The sequence below is a fragment of the Somniosus microcephalus genome, unplaced genomic scaffold (genome assembly GCF_052327205.1).
Source record: "Somniosus microcephalus isolate GS21.2 unplaced genomic scaffold, FLI_Smic_1.0 unresolved_chr7, whole genome shotgun sequence".
NCBI classification, from domain to species: domain Eukaryota; kingdom Metazoa; phylum Chordata; class Chondrichthyes; order Squaliformes; family Somniosidae; genus Somniosus; species Somniosus microcephalus.
The window spans coordinates 44,097,878-44,124,318 of NW_028225185.1; the positions used below are offsets into that span (position 1 = coordinate 44,097,878).

The window sequence follows — 26,441 nt, forward strand, 5'->3', positions numbered from 1 at the left end:
TAGAGTCCATCACTGATAGACACTGACCCTTAGAGTCCATCACTGATAGATACTGACCCTTAGAGTCCATCACGGATAGATACTGACCCTTACAGTTCATCACTGATAGATACTGACCCTTAGAGTCCATCATTGATAGATACTGACCCTTAGACTCCATCACTGACAGATACTGACCCTTAGAGTCCATCACTGATAGCTACTGACCCTTAGAGTCCATCACTGGTAGATACTGACCCTTAGAGTCCATCACTGATAGATACAGACACTTAGACACCAACACTGATAGATACTGACCCTCAGAGTCCATCACTGATAGATACTGACCCTTGGAGTCCATCACTGATAGATACTGATCCTTAGGGTGCATCGCTGATAGATACTGACCCTTAGAGTCCACCACTGATAGATACTGACCCTTAGAGTCCATCACTGATAGACACTGACCCTTAGAGTCCATCACTGATAGATACTGACCCTTAAAGTCCATCACTGATAGATACTGACCCTTAGAGTCCATCACCGATAGATACTGACCCTTAGGGTCCATCACTGATAGATACTGACCTTTAGAGTCCATCACCGATAGATACTGACCCTTAGAGTCCATCACTGATAGATACTGACCCTTAGAGTCCATCATTGATAGATACAGACCCTTAGATCCATCACTGATAGATACAGACCCTTAGATTCAACGCTGATAGATACTGACCCTTAGAGTCCATCACTGATAGATACTGACCCTTCGAATCCATCACTGATAGATACTGACCGTTAGAGTCATTCACGGGTAGATACTGACCCTTAGAGTCCATCACTGATAGATACTGACACTTAGAGTCCATCACTGATAGATACTGACCCTTAGAGTCCATCATTGATAGATACTGACCCTTAGAGTCCATCACTGATAGATACTGACCGTTAGTGTCCATCACTGATAGATACTGACCCTTAGAGTGCATCACTCATAGATACTGACCCTTAGGGCCCATCACTGATAGATACTGACCGTTAGTGTCCATCACTGATTGATACTGACCCTTAGAATCCATTACTGATAGATACTGATCCTTAGGGTCCATCACTGATAGATACTGACCGTTAGAGTCCATCACTAATAGATACTGACCCTTAGAGTCCATCACCGATAGATACAGACCCTAACAGTCCATCACCGATAGATACTGACCCTTAGAGTGCATCACTGATTGATACTGACCCTTAGAGACCATCACTGATAGATACGGACCCTTAGAGACCATCAATGACAGATACTGACGCTTAGAGTGCATCACTGATAGATACTGACCCTTAGAGTCCATCACTGATAGATACTGACCCTTAGGTTCCATCACTGATAGATACTGACCCTTAGTATCCATCACCGATAGATACTGACCCTTAGAGTCCATTACTGATAGATATTGACCCTTAGAGTCCATCACTGATAGATACTGACCATTAGAGTCCACTACTGATAGACACTGACCATTAGAGTCCATCACTGATAGATACTGACCCTTAGAGTCCATCACCGATAGATACTGACCCATACAATCCATCACTGATAGATACTGACCCTTAGAGTCCATCACCGATAGATACTGACCCTTACAATCCATCACTGATAGATACTGACCCTTAGAGTCCATCACTGGTAGATACTGACCCTTAGAGTCCATCCCTGATAGATACTGACCCTTAGATTCCATAAACGATAGATACTGACCCTTAGAATCCATCACTGATAGATACTGACCCTTAGAGTCCATCACTGATAGATACTGACCCTTAGAGTCCATCACTGATAGATACTGACCCTTAGAGTCCATCATTGAGAGATACTGACCCTTAGAATCCTTCACTGATAGATACTGACTCTTAGAATCCATTACTGATAGATACTGACCCTTAGGGTCCATCACTGATAGATACTGACCGTTAGAGTCCATCACTAATAGATACTGACCCTTAGAGTCCATCACTGATAGGTACTGACCCTTAGAGTCCATCACTGATAGATACTGACCCTTAGGGTCCATCCCTGATAGATACTGACCCTTAGAGTCCATCCCTGATAGATACTGACCCTTAGATTCCATAACCAATAGATACTGACCCTTAGAGTCCATCACTGATAGATACTGACCCTTAGAGTCCATCCCTGATAGATACTGACCCTTAGAGTCCATCACTGATAGATACTGACCCTTAGAGTCCATCACTGATAGATACTGACCCTTGGAGTCCATCACTGGTAGATACTGACCATTAGAGTCCATCACTGATAGATACTGACCCTTAGAGTCCATCACTGATAGATACAGACCCTTAGATCCATCACTGATAGATACAGACCCTTAGATCCATCACTGATAGATAATGACCCTCCGAGTCTATTACTGATAGATACTGACCCTTAGAGTCCATCATTGATAGATACAGACCCTTAGATCCATCACTGATAGATACAGACCCTTAGATTCAACGCTGATAGATACTGACCCTTAGAGTCCATCACTGATAGATACAGACACTTAGAGACCAACACTGATAGATACTGACCCTTAGAGTCCATCACTGATAGATACTGGCCCTTAGAGTCCATCACCGATAGATACTGGCCCTTAGAGTCCATCACTGATAGATACTGACCGTTAGGTTCCATCACTGATAGATACTGACCCTTAGAGTTCATCACTGATAGATACTGACCCTTAGAGTCCATCATTGATAGATACTGACCCTTAGACTCCATCACTGATAGATACTGACCCTTAGAGTCCATCACTGATAGATACTGAGCCTGAGAGTCCATCACTGATAGATACTGACCCTTAGAGTCCATCACTGATAGTTACAGACACTTAGAGTCCATCACTGATAGATACTGACCCTTAGAGTCCATCACTGATAGATACTGACCCTTTGCTTCCATCACTGATAGATACTGATCCTTAGAATCCATCACTGATAGTTACTGACCCTTAGAGTCCATCACTGATAGATACTGACCCTTAGAGACCATCACTGACAGATACTGACCCTTAGAGCCCATCACTTATAGATACTGACCATTAGGTTCCATCACTGATAGATACTGACCCTTAGAGTCCATCACTGATAGATACTGATCCTTAGAGTCCATCACTGATAGATACAGACAATTAGAGACCAACACTGATAGATACTGACCCTTAGGGTCCATCACTGATAGATACTGACCCTTAGAGTCCATCACTGATAGATACTGACCATTAGAATCCATCACTGATAGATACTGACCCTTAGAGTCCATCACCGATAGATACTGACCGTTAGAGTCCATCACTGATAGATACTGACCCGTAGAGTCCACCACTGATAGACACTGACCCTTAGGGTCCATCGCTGATAGATACTGACCCGTAGAGTCCATCACCGATAGATACTGACCCTTAGAGTCCATCCCTGATCGATACTCACCCTTAGAGTCCATCACTGATAGATACTGACCCTTAGTGTCCATCACTGGTAGATACTGACACTTCGAGTCCATCACTGATAGATACTGACCCTTAGAGTCCATCACTGATAGATACAGACCCTTAGATCCATCACTGATAGATACAGACCCTTAGATCCATCACTGATAGATACTGACCCTTAGAGTCCATCACTGATAGATACTGATCCTTAGGGCCCATCGCTGATAGATACTGACCGTTAGAGTCCACCACTGATAGATACTGACCCTCAGAGTCCATCACTGATAGATACTGACACTTAGAGACCAACACTGATAGATACTGACCCTTAGAGTCCATCACTGATAGATACTGATCCTTAGGGTCCATCGCTGATAGATACTGACCCTTAGAATCCATCACTGATAGATACTGACCCTTAGAGTCCATCACTGATAGACACTGACCCTTCGAGTCCATCACTGATAGATACTGACCCTTAGAGTCCATCACCGATAGATACTGACACTTAGAGTCCATCCCTGATAGATACTGTCCCTTAGAGTCCATCACTGATAGATACTGACCCTTAGAGTCCATCACGGATAGATACTGACCCTTACAGTTCATCACTGATAGATACTGACCCTGAGAGTCCATCATTGATAGATACTGACCCTTAGACTCCATCACTGATAGATACTGACCCTTAGAGTCCATCACTGATAGATACTGACCCTTAGAGTCCATCACTGGTAGATTCTGACCCTTAGAGTCCATCACTGATAGCTACTGACCCTTAAAGTCCATCACTGATAGATACTGACCCTTAGAGTCCATCACCGATAGATACTGACCCTTAGGGTCCATCACTGATAGATACTGACCTTTAGAATCCATCACCGATAGATACTGACCCTTAGATTCCATCACTGATAGATACTGACCTTTCGTGTCCATCACTGATAGATACTGACCGTTAGAGTCCATCACTGATAGATACTGACCCTTAGAGACCATCACCGATAGATACTGACCCTAACAGTCCATCACCGATAGATACTGACCCTTAGAGTCCATCACTGATTGATACTGACCCTTAGAGACCATCACTGATAGATACTGACCCTTAGAGTCCACCACTGATAGATACTGACCCTTAGAGTCCATCACTGATAGATACAGACACTTAGAGACCAACACTGATAGATACTGACCCTTAGAGTCCATCACTGATAGATACTGACCCTTAGAGTCCATCACTGATAGATACTGACCATTAGAATCCATCACTGATAGATACTGACCCTCAGAGTCCATCACTGATAGATACTGACCATTAGACTCCATCACTGATAGATACTGTCCCTTAGAGTCCATCACTGAGAGATACTGACCGTTAGAGGCAATCACCGATAGATACTGACCGTTAGAGTCCATCACTGATAGATACTGACCCGTAGAGTCCACCACTGATAGACACTGACCCTTAGGGTCCATCGCTGATAGATACTGACCCGTAGAGTCCATCACCGATAGATACTGACCCTTAGAGTCCATCCCTGATCGATACTCACCCTTAGAGTCCATCACTGATAGATACTGACCCTTAGAGTACATCACTGATAGATACTGACCCTTAGTGTCCATCACTGGTAGATACTGACACTTCGAGTCCATCACTGATAGATACTGACCCTTAGATCCATCACTGATAGATACAGACCCTTAGATCCATCACTGATAGATACTGACCCTCAGAGTCTATTACTGATAGATATTGACCCTTAGAGTCCACCACTGATAGATACTGACCCTTTGAGTCCATCACTGATAGATACTGACACTTAGAGACCAACACTGATAGATACTGACCCTTAGAGTCCATCACTGATAGCTACTGATCCTTAGGGTCCATTGCTGATAGATACTGACCCTTAGAGTCCACCAATGATAGATACTGACCCTTAGAATCCGTCACTGATAGACACTGACCCTTAGAGTCCTTCACTGATAGATACTCACCTTTAGAGTCCATCACTGATAGATACTGACCCTTAGAGTCATTCACGGGTAGATACAGACTCTTAGATCCATCACTGATAGATACTGACCCTCAGAGTCTATTACTGATAGATACTGACCCTTAGAGTCCATCGCTGATAGATACTGACCCTTAGAGTCCATCACTGATAGATACTGATCCTTGGAGTCCATCACTGATATTTACTGACACTGAGAGACCAACACTGATAGATACTAACCCTTAGAGTCCATCACTGATAGATACTGACCCTTAGAGTCCATCACTGATAGATACTGACCCTTAGAATCCATCACTGATAGATACTGACCCTTAGAGTCCATCACTGATAGACACTGACCCTTAGAGTCCATCACTGATAGATACTGACCCTTAGAGTCCATCACCGATAGATACTGACACTTAGAGTCCATCCCTGATAGATACTGTCCCTTAGAGTCCGTCACTGATAGACACTGACCCTTAGAGTCCATCACTGGTAGATACTGACCCTTAGAGTCCATCACTGATAGATACTGACCCTTAGAGTCCATCACTGATAGATACTGACCCTTAGAGTCCGTCACTGATAGACACTGACCCTTAGAGTCCATCACTGGTAGATACTGACCCTTACAGTTCATCACTGATAGATACTGACCCTCAGAGTCCATCATTGATAGATACTGACCCTTAGACTCCATCACTGATAGATACTGACCCTTAGAGTCCATCACTGATAGATACAGACACTTAGAGATCAACACTGGTAGATACTGACCCTTAGGGTCCATCACTGATAGATACTGACACTTAGAATCCATCACTGATAGATACTGACCCTTAGAGTCCATCACTGATAGACACTGACCCTTAGAGTCCATCACTGATAGATACTGACCCTTAGAGTCCATCACCGATCGATACTGACACTTAGAGTCCATCCCTGATAGATACTGTCCCTTAGAGTCCATCACTGATAGATACTGACCCTTAGAGTCCATCACTGATAGATACTGCCCCTTAGAGTCCGCCACTGATAGACACTGACCCTTAGAGTCCATCACTGGTAGATACTGACCCTTAGAGTCCATCACTGATAGATACTGACCCTTAGAGTCCATCACTGATAGATACTGACCCTTAGAGTCCGTCACTGGTAGATACTGACCCTTAGAGTCCATCACTGATAGATACTGACCCTTAGAGTCCGTCACTGATAGACACTGACCCTTAGAGTCCATCACTGGTAGATACTGACCCTTACAGTTCATCACTGATAGATACTGACCCTCAGAGTCCATCATTGATAGATACTGACCCTTAGACTCCATCACTGACAGATACCGACCCTTAGAATCCATCACTGATAGATACTGACCGTTCGGGTCCATCACTGATAGATACTGACCCTAACAGTCCATCACCGATAGATACTGACCCTTAGAGTCCATCACTGATTGATACTGACCCTTAGAGACCATCACTGATAGATACTGACCCTTAGAGACCATCACTGATAGATACTGACCTTTAGAGTCCATCACTGATAGATACTGACACTTCGAGTCCATCACTGATAGATACTGACCCTTAGATCCATCACTGATAGATACTGACCCTTAGAGTCCACCACTGATAGATACTGACCCTTAGAATCCATCACTGATAGATACTGACCCTTCGAGTCCATCACTGATAGATACTGACCCTTAGAGTCCATCACTGATAGATACTGACGCTTAGAGTCCATCACTGATAGATACTGAGCCTGAGAGACCATTACTGATAGATACTGACCCTTCGAGTCCATCACTGATAGATACAGACACTTAGAGTCCATCACCGATAGATACCGACACTTAGAATCCATCACCGATAGATACTGACCGTTAGAGTCCATCACTGATAGGGTCAGTATCTATCGGTGATGGACTCTAAGGGTCAGTATCAATCAGTGATGGACTCTAAGGGTCAGTATCTATCGGTGATGGACTGTTAGGGTCAGTATCTATCGGTGATGGACTCTAAGGGTCAGTATCTAACAGTCCATCACCGATAGATACTGACCCTTAGAGTCCATCACTGATTGATACTGACCCTTAGAGACCATCACTGATAGATACTGACCCTTAGAGACCATCACTGACAGATACTGACCCTTAGACTCCATCACTGATAGATACTGTCCCTTAGAGTCCATCACTGAGAGATACTGACCGTTAGATTCCTTCACCGATAGATACTGACCGTTAGAGTCCATCACTGATAGATACTGACCCGTAGAGTCCACCACTGATAGACACTGACCCTTAGGGTCCATCGCTGATAGAAACTGACCCGTAGAGTCCATCACCGATAGATACTGACCCTTAGAGTCCATCACTGATAGATACTGACCCTTAGAGTCCATCACTGATAGATACAGACCCTTAGATCCGTCACTGATAGATACTGACCCTTAGTGTCCATCACTGGTAGATACTGACACTTCGAGTCCATCACTGATAGATACTGACCCTTAGATCCATCACTGATAGATACAGACCCTTAGATCCAACACTGATAGATACTGACCCTTAGAGTCCATCACTGATAGATACTGACCCTTAGAGTCCATCACTGATAGATACTGATCGTTAGGGTCCATCGCTGATAGATACTGACCCTTAGAGTCCATCACTGATAGATACTGACCCTTAGAGTCCATCCCTGATAGATACTCACCCTTAGAGTCCATCACTGATAGATACTGACCCTTAGAGTCATTCACGGGTAGATACTGACCATTAGAGTCCATCACTGATAGATACTGACCCTTAGAGTCCATCACTGATAGATACTGACCCTTAGAGTCCATCACGGATAGATACTGACCCTTACAGTTCATCACTGATAGATACTGACCCTTAGAGTCCATCATTGATAGATACTGACCCTTAGACTCCATCACTGATAGATACTGACCCTTAGAGTCCATCACTGATAGATACTGAGCCTGAGAGTCCATCACTGATAGATACTGACACGTAGAGTCCATCACTGATAGTTACAGACACTTAGATCCATCACCGATAGATACCGACCCTTAGAATCCATCACCGATAGATACTGACCCTTCGAGTACACCACTGATAGATACTGACCCTTAGAGTCCATCACTGATAGAAACTGCCCCTTGGAGTCCATCACTGAAAGATACTGACCGTTAGAGTCCATCACTGATAGATACTGACCCTTGGAGTCCATCACTGATAGATACTGACCCTTAGAGTCCATCACCGATAGATACTGACCCTTACAGTCCATCACTGCTAGCTACTGACCCTTAGAGTCCATCACTGATAGATACTGACCCTTTGCGTCCATCACTGATAGATACTGATCCTTAGAATCCATCACTGATAGTTACTGACCCTTAGAGTCCATCACTGATAGATACTGACCCTTAGAGACCATCACTGACAGATACTGACCCTTAGAGCCCATCACCGATAGATACTGACACTTCGAGTCCATCCCTGATAGATACTGTCCCTTAGAGTCCATCACTGATAGATACTGACCCTTAGAGTCCATCACTGATAGATACTGCCCCTTAGAGTCCGTCACTGATAGACACTGACCCTTAGAGTCCATCACTGGTAGATACTGACCCTTAGAGTCCATCACTGATAGATACTGACCCTTAGAGTCCATCATCAATAGATACTGACCCTAACAGTCCATCACCGATAGATACTGACCCTTAGAGTCCATCACTGATTGATACTGACCCTTAGAGACCATCACTGATAGATACTGACCCTGAGAGACCATCACTGATAGATACTGACCCTTAGAATCCATCACTGATAGATACTGACCCTTAGAGTCCGTCACTGATAGACACTGACCCTTAGAGTCCATCACTGGTAGATACTGACCCTTAAAGTCCATCACTGATAGATACTGACCCTTAGAGTCCATCACTGATAGATACTGACCCTTAGAGTCCATCACTGATAGATACTGCCCCTTAGAGTCCGTCACTGATAGACACTGACCCTTAGAGTCCATCACTGGTAGATACTGACCCTTACAGTTCATCACTGATAGATACTGACCCTCAGAGTCCATCATTGATAGATACTGACCCTTAGACTCCATCACTGACAGATACCGACCCTTAGAATCCATCACTGATAGATACTGACCGTTAGGGTCCATCACTGATAGATACTGACCCTAACAGTCCATCACCGATAGATACTGACCCTTAGAGTCCATCACTGATTGATACTGACCCTTAGAGACCATCACTGATAGATACTGACCCTTAGAGACCATCACTGACAGATACTGACCTTTAGAGTCCATCACTGATAGATACTGACCCTTAGACTCCATCACTGATAGATACTGACCCGTAGAGTCCACCACTGATAGACACTGACCCTTAGGGTCCATCGCTGATAGAAACTGACCCGTAGAGTCCATCACCGATAGATACTGACCCTTAGAGTCCCTCACTGATAGATACTGACCGTTAGAGTCCATCACTGATAGATACTGACCCTTAGAGTCCATCATCAATAGATACTGACCCTAACAGTCCATCACCGATAGATACTGACCCTTAGAGACCATCACTGATAGATACTGACCCTTAGAGTCCATCACTGATAGATACTGACCCTTAGTGTCCATCACTGGTAGATACTGACACTTCGAGTCCATCACTGATAGATACTGACCCTTAGAGTCCATCACTGATAGATACTGACCTTTAGATCCATCACTGATAGATACAGACCCTTAGATCCAACACTGATAGATACTGACCCTCAGAGTCTATTACTGATAGATACTGACCCTTAGAGTCCATCACTGATAGATACTGACACTTCGAGTCCATCACTGATAGATACTGACCCTGAGAGTCCATCACTGATAGATACTGACACTTAGAGTCCATCACTGGTAGATACTGACCCTTAGATTCCATCACTGATGGATACTGACCCTTAGAGTCCATCACTGGAAGATACTGACCCTTAGAGTCCATCACTGATAGATACAGACACTTAGAGACCAACACTGATAGATACTGACCCTTAGAGTCCATCACTGATAGATACTGGCCCTTAGATTCCATCACCGATAGATACTGACCCTTAGAGTCCATTACTGAAAGATACTGACACTTAGAGTCCATCACTGATAGATACTGACCCTTAGAGTCCATCACCGATAGATACTGGCCCTTATTGTCCATCACTGATAGATACTGACCCTTAGAGTTCATCACTGATAGATACTGACCCTTAGTCCATCACCGACCGATACTGACCCTTCGAATCCATCACCGATACGTACTGACCGTTAGAATCCATCACCGATAGATACTGACCCTTAGAGTCCATCACTGATAGATACTGACCCTTAGATTCCATCACTGATAGATACAGACCCTTAGAGTCCATCACTGATAGATACTGACCCTTAGATTCCATCACCGACAGATACTGATCCTTAGAATCCATCACTGATAGATACTGACCCTTAGAGTCCATCACCGCTAGATACTGACCCTTAGAGTCCATCACTGATAGATACTGACCCTTAGAGTCCATCAGCGATAGATACTGACCCTCAGAGTCCATCACTGATAGATACAGACGCTTAGAGACCAACACTGATAGCTACTGACCCTTAGAGTCCATCACCGATAGATACTGGCCCTTCGAGTCCATCACTGATAGATACTGACCCTTAGAGTTCATCACTGATAGATACTGACCCTTGGTCCATCACCGATCGATACTGACCCTTCGAATCCATCACCGATACGTACTGACCGTTAGAATCCATCACCGATAGATACTGACCCTTGGAGTCCATCACTGATAGATACTGACCCTTAGAGTCCAATACTGATAGATACTGACCCTTAGAGTCCATCACTGATAGATACAGACCCTTAGAGTCCATCACTGATAGATTATGACCCTTATAGTCCATCACTGATAGATACTGACGCTTAGATTCCATCACTGATAGATACTGACCCTTAGAGTCCATCACTGATAGATACTGACCCTTAGAGTCCATCACTGATAGATACTGACCCTTAGAGTCCATCATAGCTAGATACTGACCCTTAGAATCCATCACTGATAGATACTGACCCTCAGAGTCCATCACTGATAGGTACTGACCCTTCGAGTCCATCACCGATAGATGCTGACCCTTAGCTGGCAACTGTATGTTATGCAGGAGAGGATCAATCTGTTTACGGGGAATTGAGTGCCCTTCAGAACACCGTGAGATTTGTAAATCTAACACTAATGCTCGTCTCTGCCCAAGTATTTCACAAACTACAAAGGCCGCTCTCCCCCCGCCCCACACGAGGCAGCCTCCGGGGGGACCATCTCAGTGTTGACAGACACTCCGCCAATCACGCTCCATCCATGGCTTAGTGGCTCTCACTCTCTGCTTTGCATCGGAAGGTCATGGGTTCGAGCCCCCACTCCCGAGACTCGAGCCCCGTAATCCAGGACCAACACACTCCCGGTGCCAGTACTCAGGGAGTGCCGCACTGTCGGAGGGGCGGTACTGTGGGAGCGCTGCACTGTTGGAGGGGCAATACTGAGGGAGTGCCGCACTGTCGGAGGGGCGGTACTGTGGGAGCGCTGCACTGTTGGAGGGGCAGTACTGAGGGAGTGCCGCACTGTCGGAGGGGCGGTACTGTGGGAGCGCTGCACTGTTGGAGGGGCAGTACTGAGGGAGTGCCACACTGTCGGAGGGGCGGTACTGAGGGAGCGCCGCACTGTCGGAGGGGCAGTACTCAGGGAGTGCCGCACTGTCGGAGGGGCGGTACTGAGGGAGCGCGGCACTGTCGGAGGGTCGGTACTGAGGGAGCGCGGCACTGTCGGAGGGTCGGTACTGAGGGAGCGCCGCACTGTCGGAGGGGCAGGACTGAGGGAGCGCCGCACTGTCGGAGGGGCAGTACTGAGGGAGCGCCGCACTGTGGGAGGGGCGGTACTGAGGGAGTGCCGCACTGTCGGAGGGGCGGTACTGAGGGAGCACCGCACTGTCGGAGGGGCGGTACTGAGGGAGCGCCGCACTGTCGGAGGGGCAGTACTGAGGGAGCGCCGCACTGTCGGAGGGGCGGTACTGAGGGAGCACCGCACTGTCGGAGGGGCGGTACTGAGGGAGCGCCGCACTGTCAGAGGGGCAGTACTGAGGGAGCGCCGCACTGTCGGAGGGGCTGTACTGAGGGAGTGCCGCACTGTCGGAGGTGCCGTCTTTCGGGATGAGACGTTAAACCCGAGGCCCCCGTCTGCTCTCTCAGGTGGATGTAAAAGATCTAACGGCCACTATTGGAAGAAGAGCAGGGGGGAGTTCTCCCCGGTGTCCTGGGGCCAATATTTTTCCCTCAGCCAACATCAATAAAAAGGCAGGTGTCCCCAGATTGTCTCCTTCGTTGCCTGTTAACCTCTGACCTCTGTACTGGCAGGTGACCTCCTTCCCGCGGATGGAATTCTAATTCACAGTAGCGACCTCAAGATAGACGAGAGCTCGCTAACAGGAGAGTCGGACCACGTGCACAAGTCACCTGATAAAGACCCAATGTTACTATCCGGTAAGTAAAGAAACATCACTCCCTCTACACTGTCCCCGTCAAACACTCCCAGGGCAGGTACAGCACGGGGTTAGATACAGAGTAAAGCTCCCTCTACACTGTCCCATCAAACACTCCCAGGGCAGGTACAGCACGGGTTAGATACAGAGTAAAGCTCCCTCTACACTGTCCCCGTCAAACACTCCCAGGGCAGGTACAGCACGGGTTAGATACAGAGTAAAGCTCCCTCTACACTGTCCCATCAAACACTCCCAGGGCAGGTACAGCACGGGGTTAGATACAGAGTAAAGCTCCCTCTACACTGTCCCATCAAACAATCCCAGGGCAGGTACAGCACGGGTTAGATACAGAGTAAAGCTCCCTCTACACTGTCCCCATCAAACAATCCCAGGGCAGGTACAGCACGGGTTAGATACAGAGTAAAGCTCCCTCTACACTGTCCCATCAAACACTCCCAGGGCAGGTACAGCACGGGGTTAGATACAGAGTAAAGCTCCCTCTACACTGTCCCATCAAACAATCCCAGGGCAGGTACAGCACGGGTTAGATACAGAGTAAAGCTCCCTCTACACTGTCCCCATCAAACAATCCCAGGGCAGGTACAGCACGGGTTAGATACAGAGTAAAGCTCCCTCTACACTGTCCCATCAAACACTCCCAGGGCAGGTACAGCACGGGTTAGATACAGAGTAAAACTCCCTCTACAATGTCCCATCAAACACTCCCAGGGCAGGGACAGCATGGGTTAGATACAGAGAAAAGCTCCCTCTACACTGTCCCATCAAACACTCCCAGGGCAGGTACAGCACGGGTTAGATACAGAGTAAAGCTCCCTCTACACTGTCCCCATCAAACACTCCCAGGGCAGGTACAGCACGGGTTAGCTACAGAGTAAAGCTCCCTCTACACTGTCCCATCAAACACTCCCAGGGCAGGTACAGCACAGGTTAGATACAGAGTAAAGCTCCCTCTACACTGTCCCCATCAGCACTCCCAGGGCAGGCACAGCACGGCTTAGATACAGAGTAAAGCTCCCTCTACACTGTCCCATCAAACACTCCGAGGGCAGGTACAGCACGGGTTAGATACAGAGTAAAGCTCCCTCTACACTGTCCCATCAAACACTCCCAGGGCTGTAGCAGGTACAGCATGGGTTAGATACAGAGTAAAGCTCTCTCTACACTGTCCCCATTAAACACTCCCAGGGCAGGTACAGCACGGGTTAGACACAGAGTAAAGCTCCCTCTACACTGTCCCCATCATACACTCCCAGGGCTGGTACAGCACGGGTTAGATACAGAGTAAAGCTCCCTCTACACTGTCCCCATCAAACACTCCCAGGGCAGGTACAGCACGGGTTAGATACAGAATAAAGCTCCCTCTACACTGTCCCCATCAAACACTCCCAGGGCAGGTACAGCATGGGTTAGATACAGAGTAAAGCTCCCTCTACACTGTCCCATCAAACACTCCCAGGGCAGGTACAGCATGGGTTAGATACAGAGTAAAGCTGCCTATAAGTGACATTTTTCGTATTTCTACCTCAGCCATCCTATGCCCTCCCAATTAGTGACAATTAGCTGCATCCCTTCACCTTCTCTGCTCTAAGGAGAACAATCCCAGCTTTTCCAGTCTCTCCACATCACTGAAGTCCCTCATCCCTGGTACCATTCTGGTCAATCTCCCCTTAACCTTCTCTGCTCTAAGGAGAACAACCCCAGCTTCTCCAGTCTCTCCACCTCACTGAAGTCCCTCATCCCTGGTACCATTCTGGTCAATCTCCCCTTAACCTTCTCTGCTCTAAGGAGAACAATCCCAGCTTCTCCAGTCTCTCCACGTCACTGAAGTCCCTCATCCCTGGTACCATTCTGGTCAATCTCCCCTTAACCTTCTCTGCTCTAAGGAGAACAACCCCAGCTTCTCCAGCCTCTCCACATCACTGAAGTCCCTCATCCCTGGTACCATTCTGGTCAATCTCCCCTTAACCTTCTCTGCTCTAAGGAGAACAATCCCAGCTTCTCCAGCCTCTCCACGTCACTGAAGTCCCTCATCCCTGGTACCATTCTGGTCAATCTCCCCTTAACCTTCTCTGCTCTAAGGAGAACAATCCCAGATTCTCCAGTCTCTCCACATCACTGAAGTCCCTCATCCCTGGTACCATTCTGGTCAATCTCCCCTTAACCTTCTCTGCTCTAAGGAGAACAATCCCAGCTTCTCCAGTCTCTCCACATCACTGAAGTCCCTCATCCCCGGTACCATTCTGGTCAATCTCCCCTTAACCTTCTCTGCTCTAAGGAGAACAACCCCAGCTTCTCCAGCCTCTCCACATCACTGAAGTCCCTCATCCCTGGTACCATTCTGGTCAATCTCCCCTTAACCTTCTCTGCTCTAAGGAGAACAATCCCAGCTTCTCCAGTCTCTCCACATCACTGAAGTCCATCATCCCTGGTACCATTCTGGTCAATCTCCCCTTAACCTTCTCTGCTCTAAGGAGAACAATCCCAGCTTCTCCAGTCTCTCCACATCACTGAAGTCCCTCATCCCTGGTACCATTCTGGTCAATCTCCTCTCCAAGGCCTCGACATCCATCCTAAAAGTGCGGCGGCCCAGAATTGGCCGGAATGCTCCAGCTGGGACCGGGGCAGTGGTCGTCCAGAGGGAGGGAGCTGAAAATCGGACAGTTGGACAAAGCCAACCGTTGCCGTCTCTTTCTCCAGGCACCCATGTGATGGAAGGGTCGGGTCGCATGATCGTGACGGCGGTGGGGATCAACTCGCAGACCGGCATCATCTTCACGCTTCTCGGGGCTGGTGTCGAGGAGGAGGAGAAGAAAGAGAAGAAAGGTACGGCGCTTGCGTCTGGGCCTGCCCGCCGGAGCGAGGGCTCGCCGTTGAGGACTTTCCCCCTGCGCAGGAGGCTGGCGCGCCGCGCGCTATTCTGAGGGTCTCCGATCGTAGCCAGGCCGCCGCAAACATCTAAAATACAGAGGGGGGCTCGACAAGGTAGATGCATGGGCAAAGGTTTGGCAGATGGAGCTTAATGTGGGAAAATGCCAGGTTATCCACTTTGGTAAGAAAAAGAAAAAAGCCAATTATTATTTAAATGAAGAGAGATTACAGAATGCTGGGGTACAGAGGGATCTGAGGGTCCTTGTACATGCGAGGTTATCCACTTTGGTGTCAAAAACAGGAAGGCAGATTATTATCTGAACGGCAATAGATTGGGAGAAGGGGAAGTACAACGAGACCTGGGTGTCCTTGTGCACCAGTCGCTGAAGGTAAGCATGCAGGTGCAGCAGGCGGTTAAGAAGGCAAATGGTGTGTTGGCCTTCGTAGCGAGAGGATTCGAGTACAGGAGCAAGGATGTCTTGCTGCAGTTGTACAGGGCCTTGGTGAGACCACACCTTGAGTATTGTGTGCAGTTTTGGTCGCCTTATCTGAGGGAGGATGCTCTTGCCATGGAGGGAGTGCAGCGAAGATTCACCAGGCTGATACCTGGGATGGCAGGAATGACGTAAGAGGAGAGATTGGGTCGATCGGGCTTATACTCATTGGAGTTTAGAAGAATGAGAGGTGATCTTATTGAAACATGTAAGATACTGAGGGGGCTCGACAAGGTAGATGCAGAGAAGATGTTTCCCCTCGTGGAGAAATCTAGAACTCGGGGGCACAGTCTCAGAATAAAGGGTCGCCCTTTTAGAACTGAGATGAGGAGGAATTTCTTCTCTCAGAGGGTCGTAAATCTGTGGAGTTCTCTGCCCCAGAGAGCCGTGGAGGCTGGGTCATTGAGGTGGAGATGGACGGATTGTTGAACAATAAGGGAGTGAAGGGTTATGGGGAGCGGGCAGGGAAGTGTAGCTGAGCCCAAGATCAGCCATGATCTCATTGAATGGCGGAGCAGGCTCGAGCGGCCGAGTGGCCTATTCCTGCTCCTATTTCTTATGTTCTTCTGCAAAGGGCCAGGAAAGTTACAGGCAAGACAAAGGGTTGCAAAGCTCCCCAAGGAGGTGGTGTTGTTGGAGTGTGTAGGGTCCTTGGCCAGATCCCATCTCTCTGTGCCTTGCCCTTGACAGAGCTGGCGGGGGTTTGCGGCGGGATGAGGTGGGGCAACCCAGCTGCTTCCAGCTGTCGGGAATGTCAGTTATGAGGGAAAGGTAAGGAGGTCAAGCGTTGAGAAAGGAGGAGACTTTGAGGTGACCCTGTTTGTCGCTTTAGAATCGTGAAAGGAATTGGCCAAGAGAGGCCAGCCAGGTTGTCCGCTCCTCTAAAGGGTCCAAATCCCACGGGACTCAGGTTAAAGATGGGCAAAAGGGAAGTGGAGCTTTTTCACCCAGAGGGAATAGACTTGTGTAGCAGAGAGAACAGCAAGACTGGGTCCAAGAGACAATTAGATGTGTGTCTGGAACGAGAAGATTGAGGGAGATGGGGAGAAGGTGGGTGGGTGGGGTTGAGGGAGATGGGGAGAAGGTGGGTGGGTGGGGTTGAGGGATATGGGGAGAAGGTGGGTGGGTGGGGTTGAGGGAGATGGGGAGAAGGTGGGTGGGTGGGGTTGAGGGATATGGGGAGAAGGTGGGTGGGTGGGGTTGAGGGAGATGGGCAGAAGGTGGGTGGGTAGGGTTGAGGGATATAGGGAGAAGGTGGGTGGGTGGGGTTGAGGGATATGGGGAGAAGGTGGGTGGGTGGGATTGAGGGAGATGGGGAGAAGGTGGGTGGGTGGGGTTGAGGGAGATGGGGAGAAGGTGGGTGGGGTTGAGGGATATGGGGAGAAGGTGGGTGGGTGGGGTTGAGGGAGAAGGTGAGAAGGTGGGTGGGGTTGAGGGATATGGGGAGAAGGTGGGTAGGTGGGGTTGAGGGAGATGGGGAGAAGGTGGGTGGGTGGGGTTGAGGGATATGGGGAGAAGGTGGGTAGGTGGGGTTGAGGGAGATGGGGAGAAGGTGGGTGTGTGGAGTTGAGGGAGATGGGGAGAAGGTGGGTGGGTGGGGTTGAGGGATATGGGGAGAAGGTGGGTTTGAGGGATATGGGGAGAAGGTGGGTGGGTGGGGTTGAGGGAGATGGGGAGAAGGTGGGTGGGTGGGGTTGAGGGATATGGGGAGAAGGTGGGTTTGAGGGATATGGGGAGAAGGTGGGTGGGTGGGGTTGAGGGAGATGGGGAGAAGGTGAGTAGGTGGGGTTGAGGGAGATGGGGAGAAGGTGGGTGGGTGGGGTTGAGGGATATGGAGAGAAGGTGGGTGGGTGGGGTTGAGGGAGATGGGGAGAAGGTGGGTGGGTGGGGTTGAGGGAGATGGAGAGAAGGTGGGTGGGTGGGGTTGAGGGAGATGGGGAGAAGGTGGGTGGGTGGGGTTGAGGGAGATGGGGAGAAGGTGAGTGGGTGGGGTTGAGGGAGATGGGGAGAAGGTGGGTGGGTGGGGTTGAGGGATATGGGGAGAAGGTGGGTGGGTGGGGTTGAGGGAGATGGGGAGAAGGTGGGTAGGTGGGGTTGAGGGATATGGGGAGAAGGTGGGTGGGGTTGAGGGATATGGGGAGAAGGTGGGTGGGTGGGGTTGAGGGAGATGGGGAGAAGGTGGGTGGGGTTGAGGGATATGGGGAGAAGGTGGGTGGGTGGGGTTGAGGGAGATGGTGAGAAGATGGGTGGGGTTGAGGGCAATGGGGAGAAGGTGGGTAGGTGGGGTTGAGGGAGATGGGGAGAAGGTGGGTAGGTGGGGTTGAGGGATATGGGGAGAAGGTGGGTGGGTAGTGTTGAGGGAGATGGGGAGAAGGTGGGTGGGTGGGGTTGAGGGATATGGGGAGAAGGTGAGTGGGTGGGGTTGAGGGAGATGGGGAGAAGGTGGGTGGGTGGGGTTGAGGGATATGGGGAGAAGGTGGGTGGGTGGGGTTGAGGGAGATGGGGAGAAGGTGGGTAGGTGGGGTTGAGGGATATGGGGAGAAGGTGGGTAGGTGGGTTTGAGGGATACGGGGAGAAGGTGGGTAGGTGGGGTTGAGGGAGATGGGGAGAAGGTGGGTAGGTGGGGTTGAGGGATTGGGGAGAAGGTGGGTGGGTGGGGTTGAGCAATATGGGGAGAAGGTGGGTGGGTGGAGTTGGGGAGATGGGGAGAAGGTGGGTGGGTGGGGTTGAGGGATATGGGGAGAAGGTGGGTGGGGTTGAGGGATATGGGGAGAAGGTGGGTGGGTGGGGTTGAGGGAGATGGGGAGAAGGTGGGTGGGTGGAGTTGGGGAGATGGGGAGAAGGTGGGTGGGTGGGGTTGAGGGATATGGGGAGAAGGTGGGTGGGTGGGGTTGAGGGGTATGGGGAGAAGGTGGGTGGGTGGGGTTGAGGGAGATAGGGAGAAGGTGGGTGGGTGGGGTTGAGGGATATGGGGAGAAGGTGGGTGGGTGGGGTTGAGGGATATGGGGAGAAGGTGGGTGGGTGTGGTTGAGGGAGATGGGGAGAAGGTGGGTGGGTGGGGTTGAGGGAGATGGGGAGAAGGTGGGTAGATGGGGTTGAGGGAGATGGGGAGAAGGTGGATGGGTGGGTTTGAGGGATATGGCGAGAAGGTGGGTGGGTGGGGTTGAGGGAGATGGGGAGAAGGTGGGTGGGTGGGGTTGAGGGATATGGGGAGAAGGTGGGTGGGTGGGGTTGAGGGAGATGGGGAGAAGGTGGGTGGGGTTGAGGGAGATGGTGAGAAGGTGGGTGGGTGGGGTTGAGGGAGATGGGGAGAAGGTGGGTAGGTGGGTTTGAGGGAGATGGGGAGAAGGTGGGTGGGTGGAGTTGGGGAGATGGGGAGAAGGTGGGTGGGTGGGGTTGAGGGATATGGGGAGAAGGTGGGTGGGTGGGGTTGAGGGAGATGGGGAGAAGGTGGGTAGGTGGGGTTGAGGGATATGGGGAGAAGGTGGGTAGGTGGGTTTGAGGGATACGGGGAGAAGGTGGGTAGGTGGGGTTGAGGGAGATGGGGAGAAGGTGGGTAGGTGGGGTTGAGGGATTGGGGAGAAGGTGGGTGGGTGGGGTTGAGCAATATGGGGAGAAGGTGGGTGGGTGGAGTTGGGGAGATGGGGAGAAGGTGGGTGGGTGGGGTTGAGGGATATGGGGAGAAGGTGGGTGGGGTTGAGGGATATGGGGAGAAGGTGGGTGGGTGGGGTTGAGGGAGATGGGGAGAAGGTGGGTGGGTGGAGTTGGGGAGATGGGGAGAAGGTGGGTGGGTGGGGTTGAGGGATATGGGGAGAAGGTGGGTGGGTGGGGTTGAGGGGTATGGGGAGAAGGTGGGTGGGTGGGGTTGAGGGAGATGGGGAGATGGTGGGTGGGTGGGGTTGAGGGATATGGGGAGAAGGTGGGTGGGTGGGGTTGAGGGATATGGGGAGAAGGTGGGTGGGTGGGGTTGAGGGATATGGGGAGAAGGTGGGTGGGTGTGGTTGAGGGAGATGGGGAGAAGGTGGGTGGGTGGGGTTGAGGGAGATGGGGAGAAGGTGGGTAGATGGGGTTGAGGGATATGGCGAGAAGGTGGGTGGGTGGGGTTGAGGGAGATGGGGAGAAGGTGGGTAGGTGGGGTTGAGGGAGATGGGGTGAAGGTGGGTGGGTGGGGTTGAGGGAGATGGGGAGAAGGTGGGTGGGTGGGGTTGAGGGAGATGGGGAGAAGGTGGGTAGGTGGGTTTGAGGGAGATGGGGAGAAGGTGGGTGGGTGGAGTTGGGGAGATGGGGAGAAGGTGGGTGGGTGGGGTTGAGGGATATGGGGAGAAGGTGGGTGGGTGGGGTTGAGGGAGATGGGGAGAAGGTGGGTAGGTGGGGTTGAGGGATATGGGGAGAAGGTGGGTAGGTGGGTTTGAGGGATACGGGGAGAAGTTGGGTAGGTGGGGTTGAGGGAGATGGGGAGAAGGTGGGTAGGTGGGGTTGAGGGATTGGGGAGAAGGTGGGTGGGTGGGGTTGAGCAATATGGGGAGAAGGTGGGTGGGTGGAGTTGGGGAGATGGGGAGAAGGTGGGTGGGTGGGGTTGAGGGATATGGGGAGAAGGTGGGTGGGGTTGAGGGATATGGGGAAAAGGTGGGTGGGTGGGGTTAAGGGAGATGGGGAGAAGGTGGGTGGGTGGAGTTGGGGAGATGGGGAGAAGGTGGGTGGGTGGGATTGAGGGATATGGGGAGAAGGTGGGTGGGTGGGGTTGAGGGATATGGGGAGAAGGTGGGTGGGTGGGGTTGAGGGAGATGGGGAGAAGGTGGGTGGGTGGGGTTGAGGGATATGGGGAGAAGGTGAGTGGGTGGGGTTGAGGGAGATGGGGAGAAGGTGGGTGGGGTTGAGGGAGATGGTGAGAAGGTGGGTGGGTGGGGTTGAGGGAGATGGGGAGAAGGTGGGTAGGTGGGTTTGAGGGAGATGGGGAGAAGGTGGGTAGGTGGGGGTTGAGGGATATGGGGAGAAGGTGGGTGGGTGGGGTTGAGGGATATGGGGAGAAGGTGGGTGGGTGGGGTTGAGGGATATGGGGAGAAGGTGGGTGGGTGGGGTTGAGGGAGATGGGGAGAAGGTGGGTGGGTGGGGTTGAGGGAGATGGGGAGAAGGTGGGTTTGAGGGATATGGGGAGAAGGTGTGTGGGTGGGGTTGAAGGATATGGGGAGAAGGTGGGTGGGTGGGGTTGAGGGAGATGGGGAGAAGGTGGGTTTGAGGGATATGGGGAGAAGGTGTGTGGGTGGGGTTGAAGGATATGGGGAGAAGGTGGGTGGGTGGGGTTGAGGGATATGGGGAGAAGGTGGGTGGGTGGGGTTGAAGGATATGGGGAGAAGGTGGGTGGGTGGGGTTGAAGGATATGGGGAGAAGGTGGGTGGGTGGGGTTGAGGGAGATGGAGAGAAGGTGGGTTTGAGGGATATGGGGAGAAGGTGGGTGGGTGGGGTTGAGGGATATGGGGAGAAGGTGGGTGGGTGGGGTTGAGGGAGATGGGGAGAAGGTGGGTTTGAGGGATATGGGGAGAAGGTGGGTGGGTGGGGTTGAGGGAGATGGGGAGAAGGTGGGTTTGAGGGATATGGGGAGAAGGTGGGTGGGTGGGGTTGAGGGATATGGGGAGAGTGAATGAAGCTGAACTATGAGAAAAATGACGGGTCTTATTGTTACTAAAACCCATGGATCTGCACAGTGGGGTTCGGGTACGATACCAGTACTGGGAACCTGTTTGTGACCCCGTGGCCCCACAGTACTTTGACTATAATTTCAGTGAGGTGTGGTGGCAGGGTTTGACCTGTTGAAATATCCGGGCTGGCACCTGAAATTCAATCGCTGCGCCGTGACATCTCTGCGCGGATCAGGCGCCCGTCAGACAGCCCGGTTGGCCGACTGACCGGCAGTGAGCATTGCGGGAGGTCCCCAGAGATCTCCACCGCTGAGATGAGGCAGGAGGAAGAAAAAAGGCAAGAGTTTCGTTGCGGCTGAGCTGGGGATTTGCGCACAGCGGGTTCCACCTCCCTCGCCAGCAGCCGCTTGACTTTCAGGCTCCTCTTTCCTGTCTCTCTTTTTCATGTTGTGTGTTTGTACGTGTTTGCTGGTGTCTTCTCTCCCACTGTCTTGCCTGGTGGACGTCCTAGTTTCACGTTGTTTGTTTGTGTTTTCTCGTCTTCTTCTCCCCTTTCAGGCAAACTGCAAGAAGTGGCTGTGGAGGCTAGTCAAACCAAAGGTAATAATTGTTTTTGAGCGAGAGAGAGAGATGGAGATTGACTTTTTTTAAAAATCAATCAAGGAACTGTAGCAAGGGCAGGACCCCTTTCTGCCGAGGGGTCGGCAGCGTTCCAGGATTATCCTGGAGTCATAGAATTATAGAATGCTTACAGCACGGAAGGAGAGGCCAGGGAACTCAGGGAACAGAAGGAGGCCATTCAGCCTGTCGAGCCCGTGCTGACACTTCAGCTAGTCCCACTCCCCCGCCCTTTCCCCGTAGCCCTGCAAATTTTAATCCTTCAGGTGCTTATCCAACTCCCTTTTGAAAGCCACGATTGAGTCTGCCTCCACCCCCCTCTCAGGCAGCGCGTTCCAGATCCTAACCACTCACTGCGTAAAAAAGTTTTTCCTCGTGTCGCCTTTGGTTCTTCTGCCAGTCACCTTTAATCTGTGTCCTTTGGTTCTCGACCCTTCCGCCACTGGGAACAGGTTCTCTCTCTCTACCCTGCCCGGACCCCTCATGATTTTGAATACCTCTATCAAATCTCCTCTCTGCCCTAAGGAGAACAACCCCAGCTTCTCCAGTCTCTCCACATCACTGAAGTCCCTCATCCCTGGTATCATTCTGGTCAATCTCCCCTTAACCTTCTCTGCTCTAAGGAGAACAACCCCAGCTTCTCCAGTCTCTCCACATCACTGAAGTCCCTCATCCCTGGTACCATTCTGGTCAATCTCCCCTTAACCTTCTCTGCTCTAAGGAGAACAATCCCAGCTTCTCCAGTCTCTCCACATCACTGAAGTCCCTCATCCCTGGTACCATTCTGGTCAATCTCCCCTTAACCTTCTCTGCTCTAAGGAGAACAATCCCAGCTTCTCCAGTCTCTCCACATCACTGAAGTCCCTCATCCCTGGAACCATTCTGGTCAATCTCCCCTTAACCTTCTCTGCTCTAAGGAGAACAATCCCAGCTTCTCCAGTCTCTCCACATCACTGAAGTCCCTCATCCCTGGTACCATTCTGGTCAATCTCCCCTTAACCTTCTCTGCTCTAAGGAGAACAATCCCAGCTTCTCCAGTCTCTCCACATCACTGAAGTCCCTCATCCCTGGTACCATTCTGGTCAATCTCCCCTTAACCTTCTCTGCTCTAAGGAGAACAACCCCAGCTTCTCCAGTCTCTCCACATCACTGAAGTCCCTCATCCCTGGTACCATTCTGGTCAATCTCCCCTTAACCTTCTCTGCTCTAAGGAGAACAACCCCAGCTTCTCCAGTCTCTCCACATCACTGAAGTCCCTCATCCCTGGTACCATTCTGGTCAATCTCCCCTTAACCTTCTCTGCTCTCAGGAGAACAACCCCAGCTTCTCCAGCCTATCCACGTGACTGGTTCCAGGGATGAGGGACTTCATTCTCATAAATCTCCTCTGCACCCTCTCTAAGGCCTTCACATCCTTCCTAAAGTGCAGTGCCCAGAATTGGACACAATACTCCAGTTGAGGTCGAACCACTGTTTCATAAAGGCTCATCAGAACTTCCTTGCTTTCGTACTCTATACCTCTAATTATGAAGCTCAGAATCCCGTGAGCTTTTTTGACTGCTTTCTCAACCTGCCCTGTCACCTTCAATGATTCTACATAAGAACGTAAGAATTAGGAGCGGGAGTCGGCCCATACGGCCCCTCGAGTCTGCTCTGCCATTCAATCAGATCACGGCTGATCATCGACCCCAACTCCACTTTCCCGCCCGATCTCCATATCCCTCGATTCCCCGAGAGTCCAAAAATCTCTCGATCTCAGCCTTGAATATACTCTAACGACTGAGCCTCCACAGCCCCCTGGGGTAGAGAATTCCAAAGATTCACCGCCCTCTGAGTGAAGAAATTCCTCCTCATCTCAGTCCTAAATGGCCGACCCCTTATCCTGAGACTGTGACCCCTGGTTCTAGACTCTCCAGCCAGGGGGAAACAGCCTCTCAGCATCTACCCTGTCAATCCCCCCTCAGAATCTTATATGTTTCAATGAGATCACCTCTCATTCTTCTAAACTCCAGAGAGTATCGGCCCATTCTACACAATCTCTCCTCATAGGACAATCCCCCCATCCCAGGAACCAGTCTGGTGAACCTTCGTTGCACCGCCTCCAAGGCAAGTATATCCTTCCTTGGTTAAGGAGACCAGAAGTGTGCACAGTACTCCAGGTGTGGTCTCACCAAGGCCCTGTACAATTGTAGCAAGACTTCCTTACTCTTAAATTCCAACCCCCTTGCAATAAAGGCCAACATGCCATTTGCCTTCCTTATTTGCTTGCTGTACCTGCATGCCAGCTTTCTGTGTACCTCTAGGTCTCTCTGTTCATGCACCCGCTTTAGGATTGTACCCTTTAGTTTATATGTCCTCTCCTCGTTCTTCCTACCAAAATGTATCACTTCACACTTTTCTACGTTAAACTTCATTTGCCACCTGTCTGCCCATTCCACCAACCTGTCTATGTCCTCTTGAAGTCTGTTACTATCCTCCTCACTGTTCACTATACCTCCAAGTTTTGTGACATCTGCAAATTTTGAAATTGTGCCCTGTACACCTAAGTCCAAGTCATTAATATATATCAAGAAAAGCAGTGGTCCTAGAACCGACCCCTGGGGAACACCAGGAATTGAAGATTAATCTCAGGCCACTCCTTGAGAAGAATCATACGGAGGGGTGTTAAAAAACCAACTCATTTTCTTCCAACGTTTTTGGTTTATTAGCTATAAAAATGTTGGAGCTGGTTTGGCCAATGGTTCATCCATTCGGGTAGCGAAGGGTCCATTGGCTTTCCAATTGGCCGTGAGTTAGGCGGCCAATGGGGTGGACGGGGGGGATGTTGTGGGGGCACAGATAGGTTGGTGGGCTGAAGGTCAAGAGATGGATCCTCCAGGGTCACCTCTGGCCAGATTTGGACAGCCTAACCTCTGGCAATTTAGGACACAACCCTTTCCCAGCATCCTCGATGGTGGGGATGTGGGATATGGGGAGAAGGTGGGTGGGCGGGGTTGACGGATATGGGGAGAAGGTGGGTGGGTGGGTTTGAGGGATATGGGGAGAAGGTGGGTGGGTGGGGTTGAGGGATATGGGGAGAAGGTGGGTGGGTGGGGTTGAGGGAGATGGGGAGAAGGTGGGTAGGTGGGGTTGAGGGATATGGGGAGAAGGTGAGTAGGTGGGGTTGAGGGAGATGGGGAGAAGGTGGGTAGGTGGGGTTGAGGGAGATGGGGAGAAGGTGGGTGGGTGGGGTTCAGGGAGATGGGGAGAAGGTGGGTGGGTGGGGTTGAGGGATATGGGGAGAAGGTGGGTGGGTGGGTTGAGGGATATGGGGAGAAGGTGGGTGGGTGGGGTTGAGGGAGATGGGGAGAAGGTGGGTTGGTGGGGTTGAGGGAGATGGGGAGAAGGTGGGTGGGCGGGGTTGAGGGATATGGGGAGAAGGTGGGTGGGCGGGGTTGAGGGATATGGGGAGAAGGTGGGTAGGTGGGGCTGAGGGATATGGGGAGACGGTGGGTAGGTGGGGTTGAGGGAGATGGGGAGAAGGTGGGTGGGTGGGGTTGAGGGAGATGGGGAGAAGGTTGGTTGGTGGGGTTGAGGGAGATGGGGAGAAGGTGGGTGGGCGGGGTTGAGGGAGATGGGGAGAAGGTGGGTAGGTGGGGTTGAGGGATATGGGGAGACGGTGGGTAGGTGGGGTTGAGGGAGATGGGGAGAAGGTAGGTGGGTGG

The 26,441-nt window shown here is 50.7% G+C and overlaps 1 protein-coding gene across 1 annotated transcript in view; it reads left to right on the forward strand.

The window, feature by feature from the left end:
• LOC147086856 (plasma membrane calcium-transporting ATPase 3-like) overlaps positions 1-26,441 on the forward strand; it is a 158,234-nt gene that overhangs the window by 74,076 nt on the left and 57,717 nt on the right. Inside the window, exons 4-6 of the mRNA XM_085978341.1 lie at positions 12,977-13,102; positions 15,820-15,945; positions 22,679-22,720. Of these exons, the coding sequence (XP_085834467.1) occupies positions 12,977-13,102; positions 15,820-15,945; positions 22,679-22,720 (294 nt within the window). The remainder of the gene's footprint in view (positions 1-12,976; positions 13,103-15,819; positions 15,946-22,678; positions 22,721-26,441) is intronic.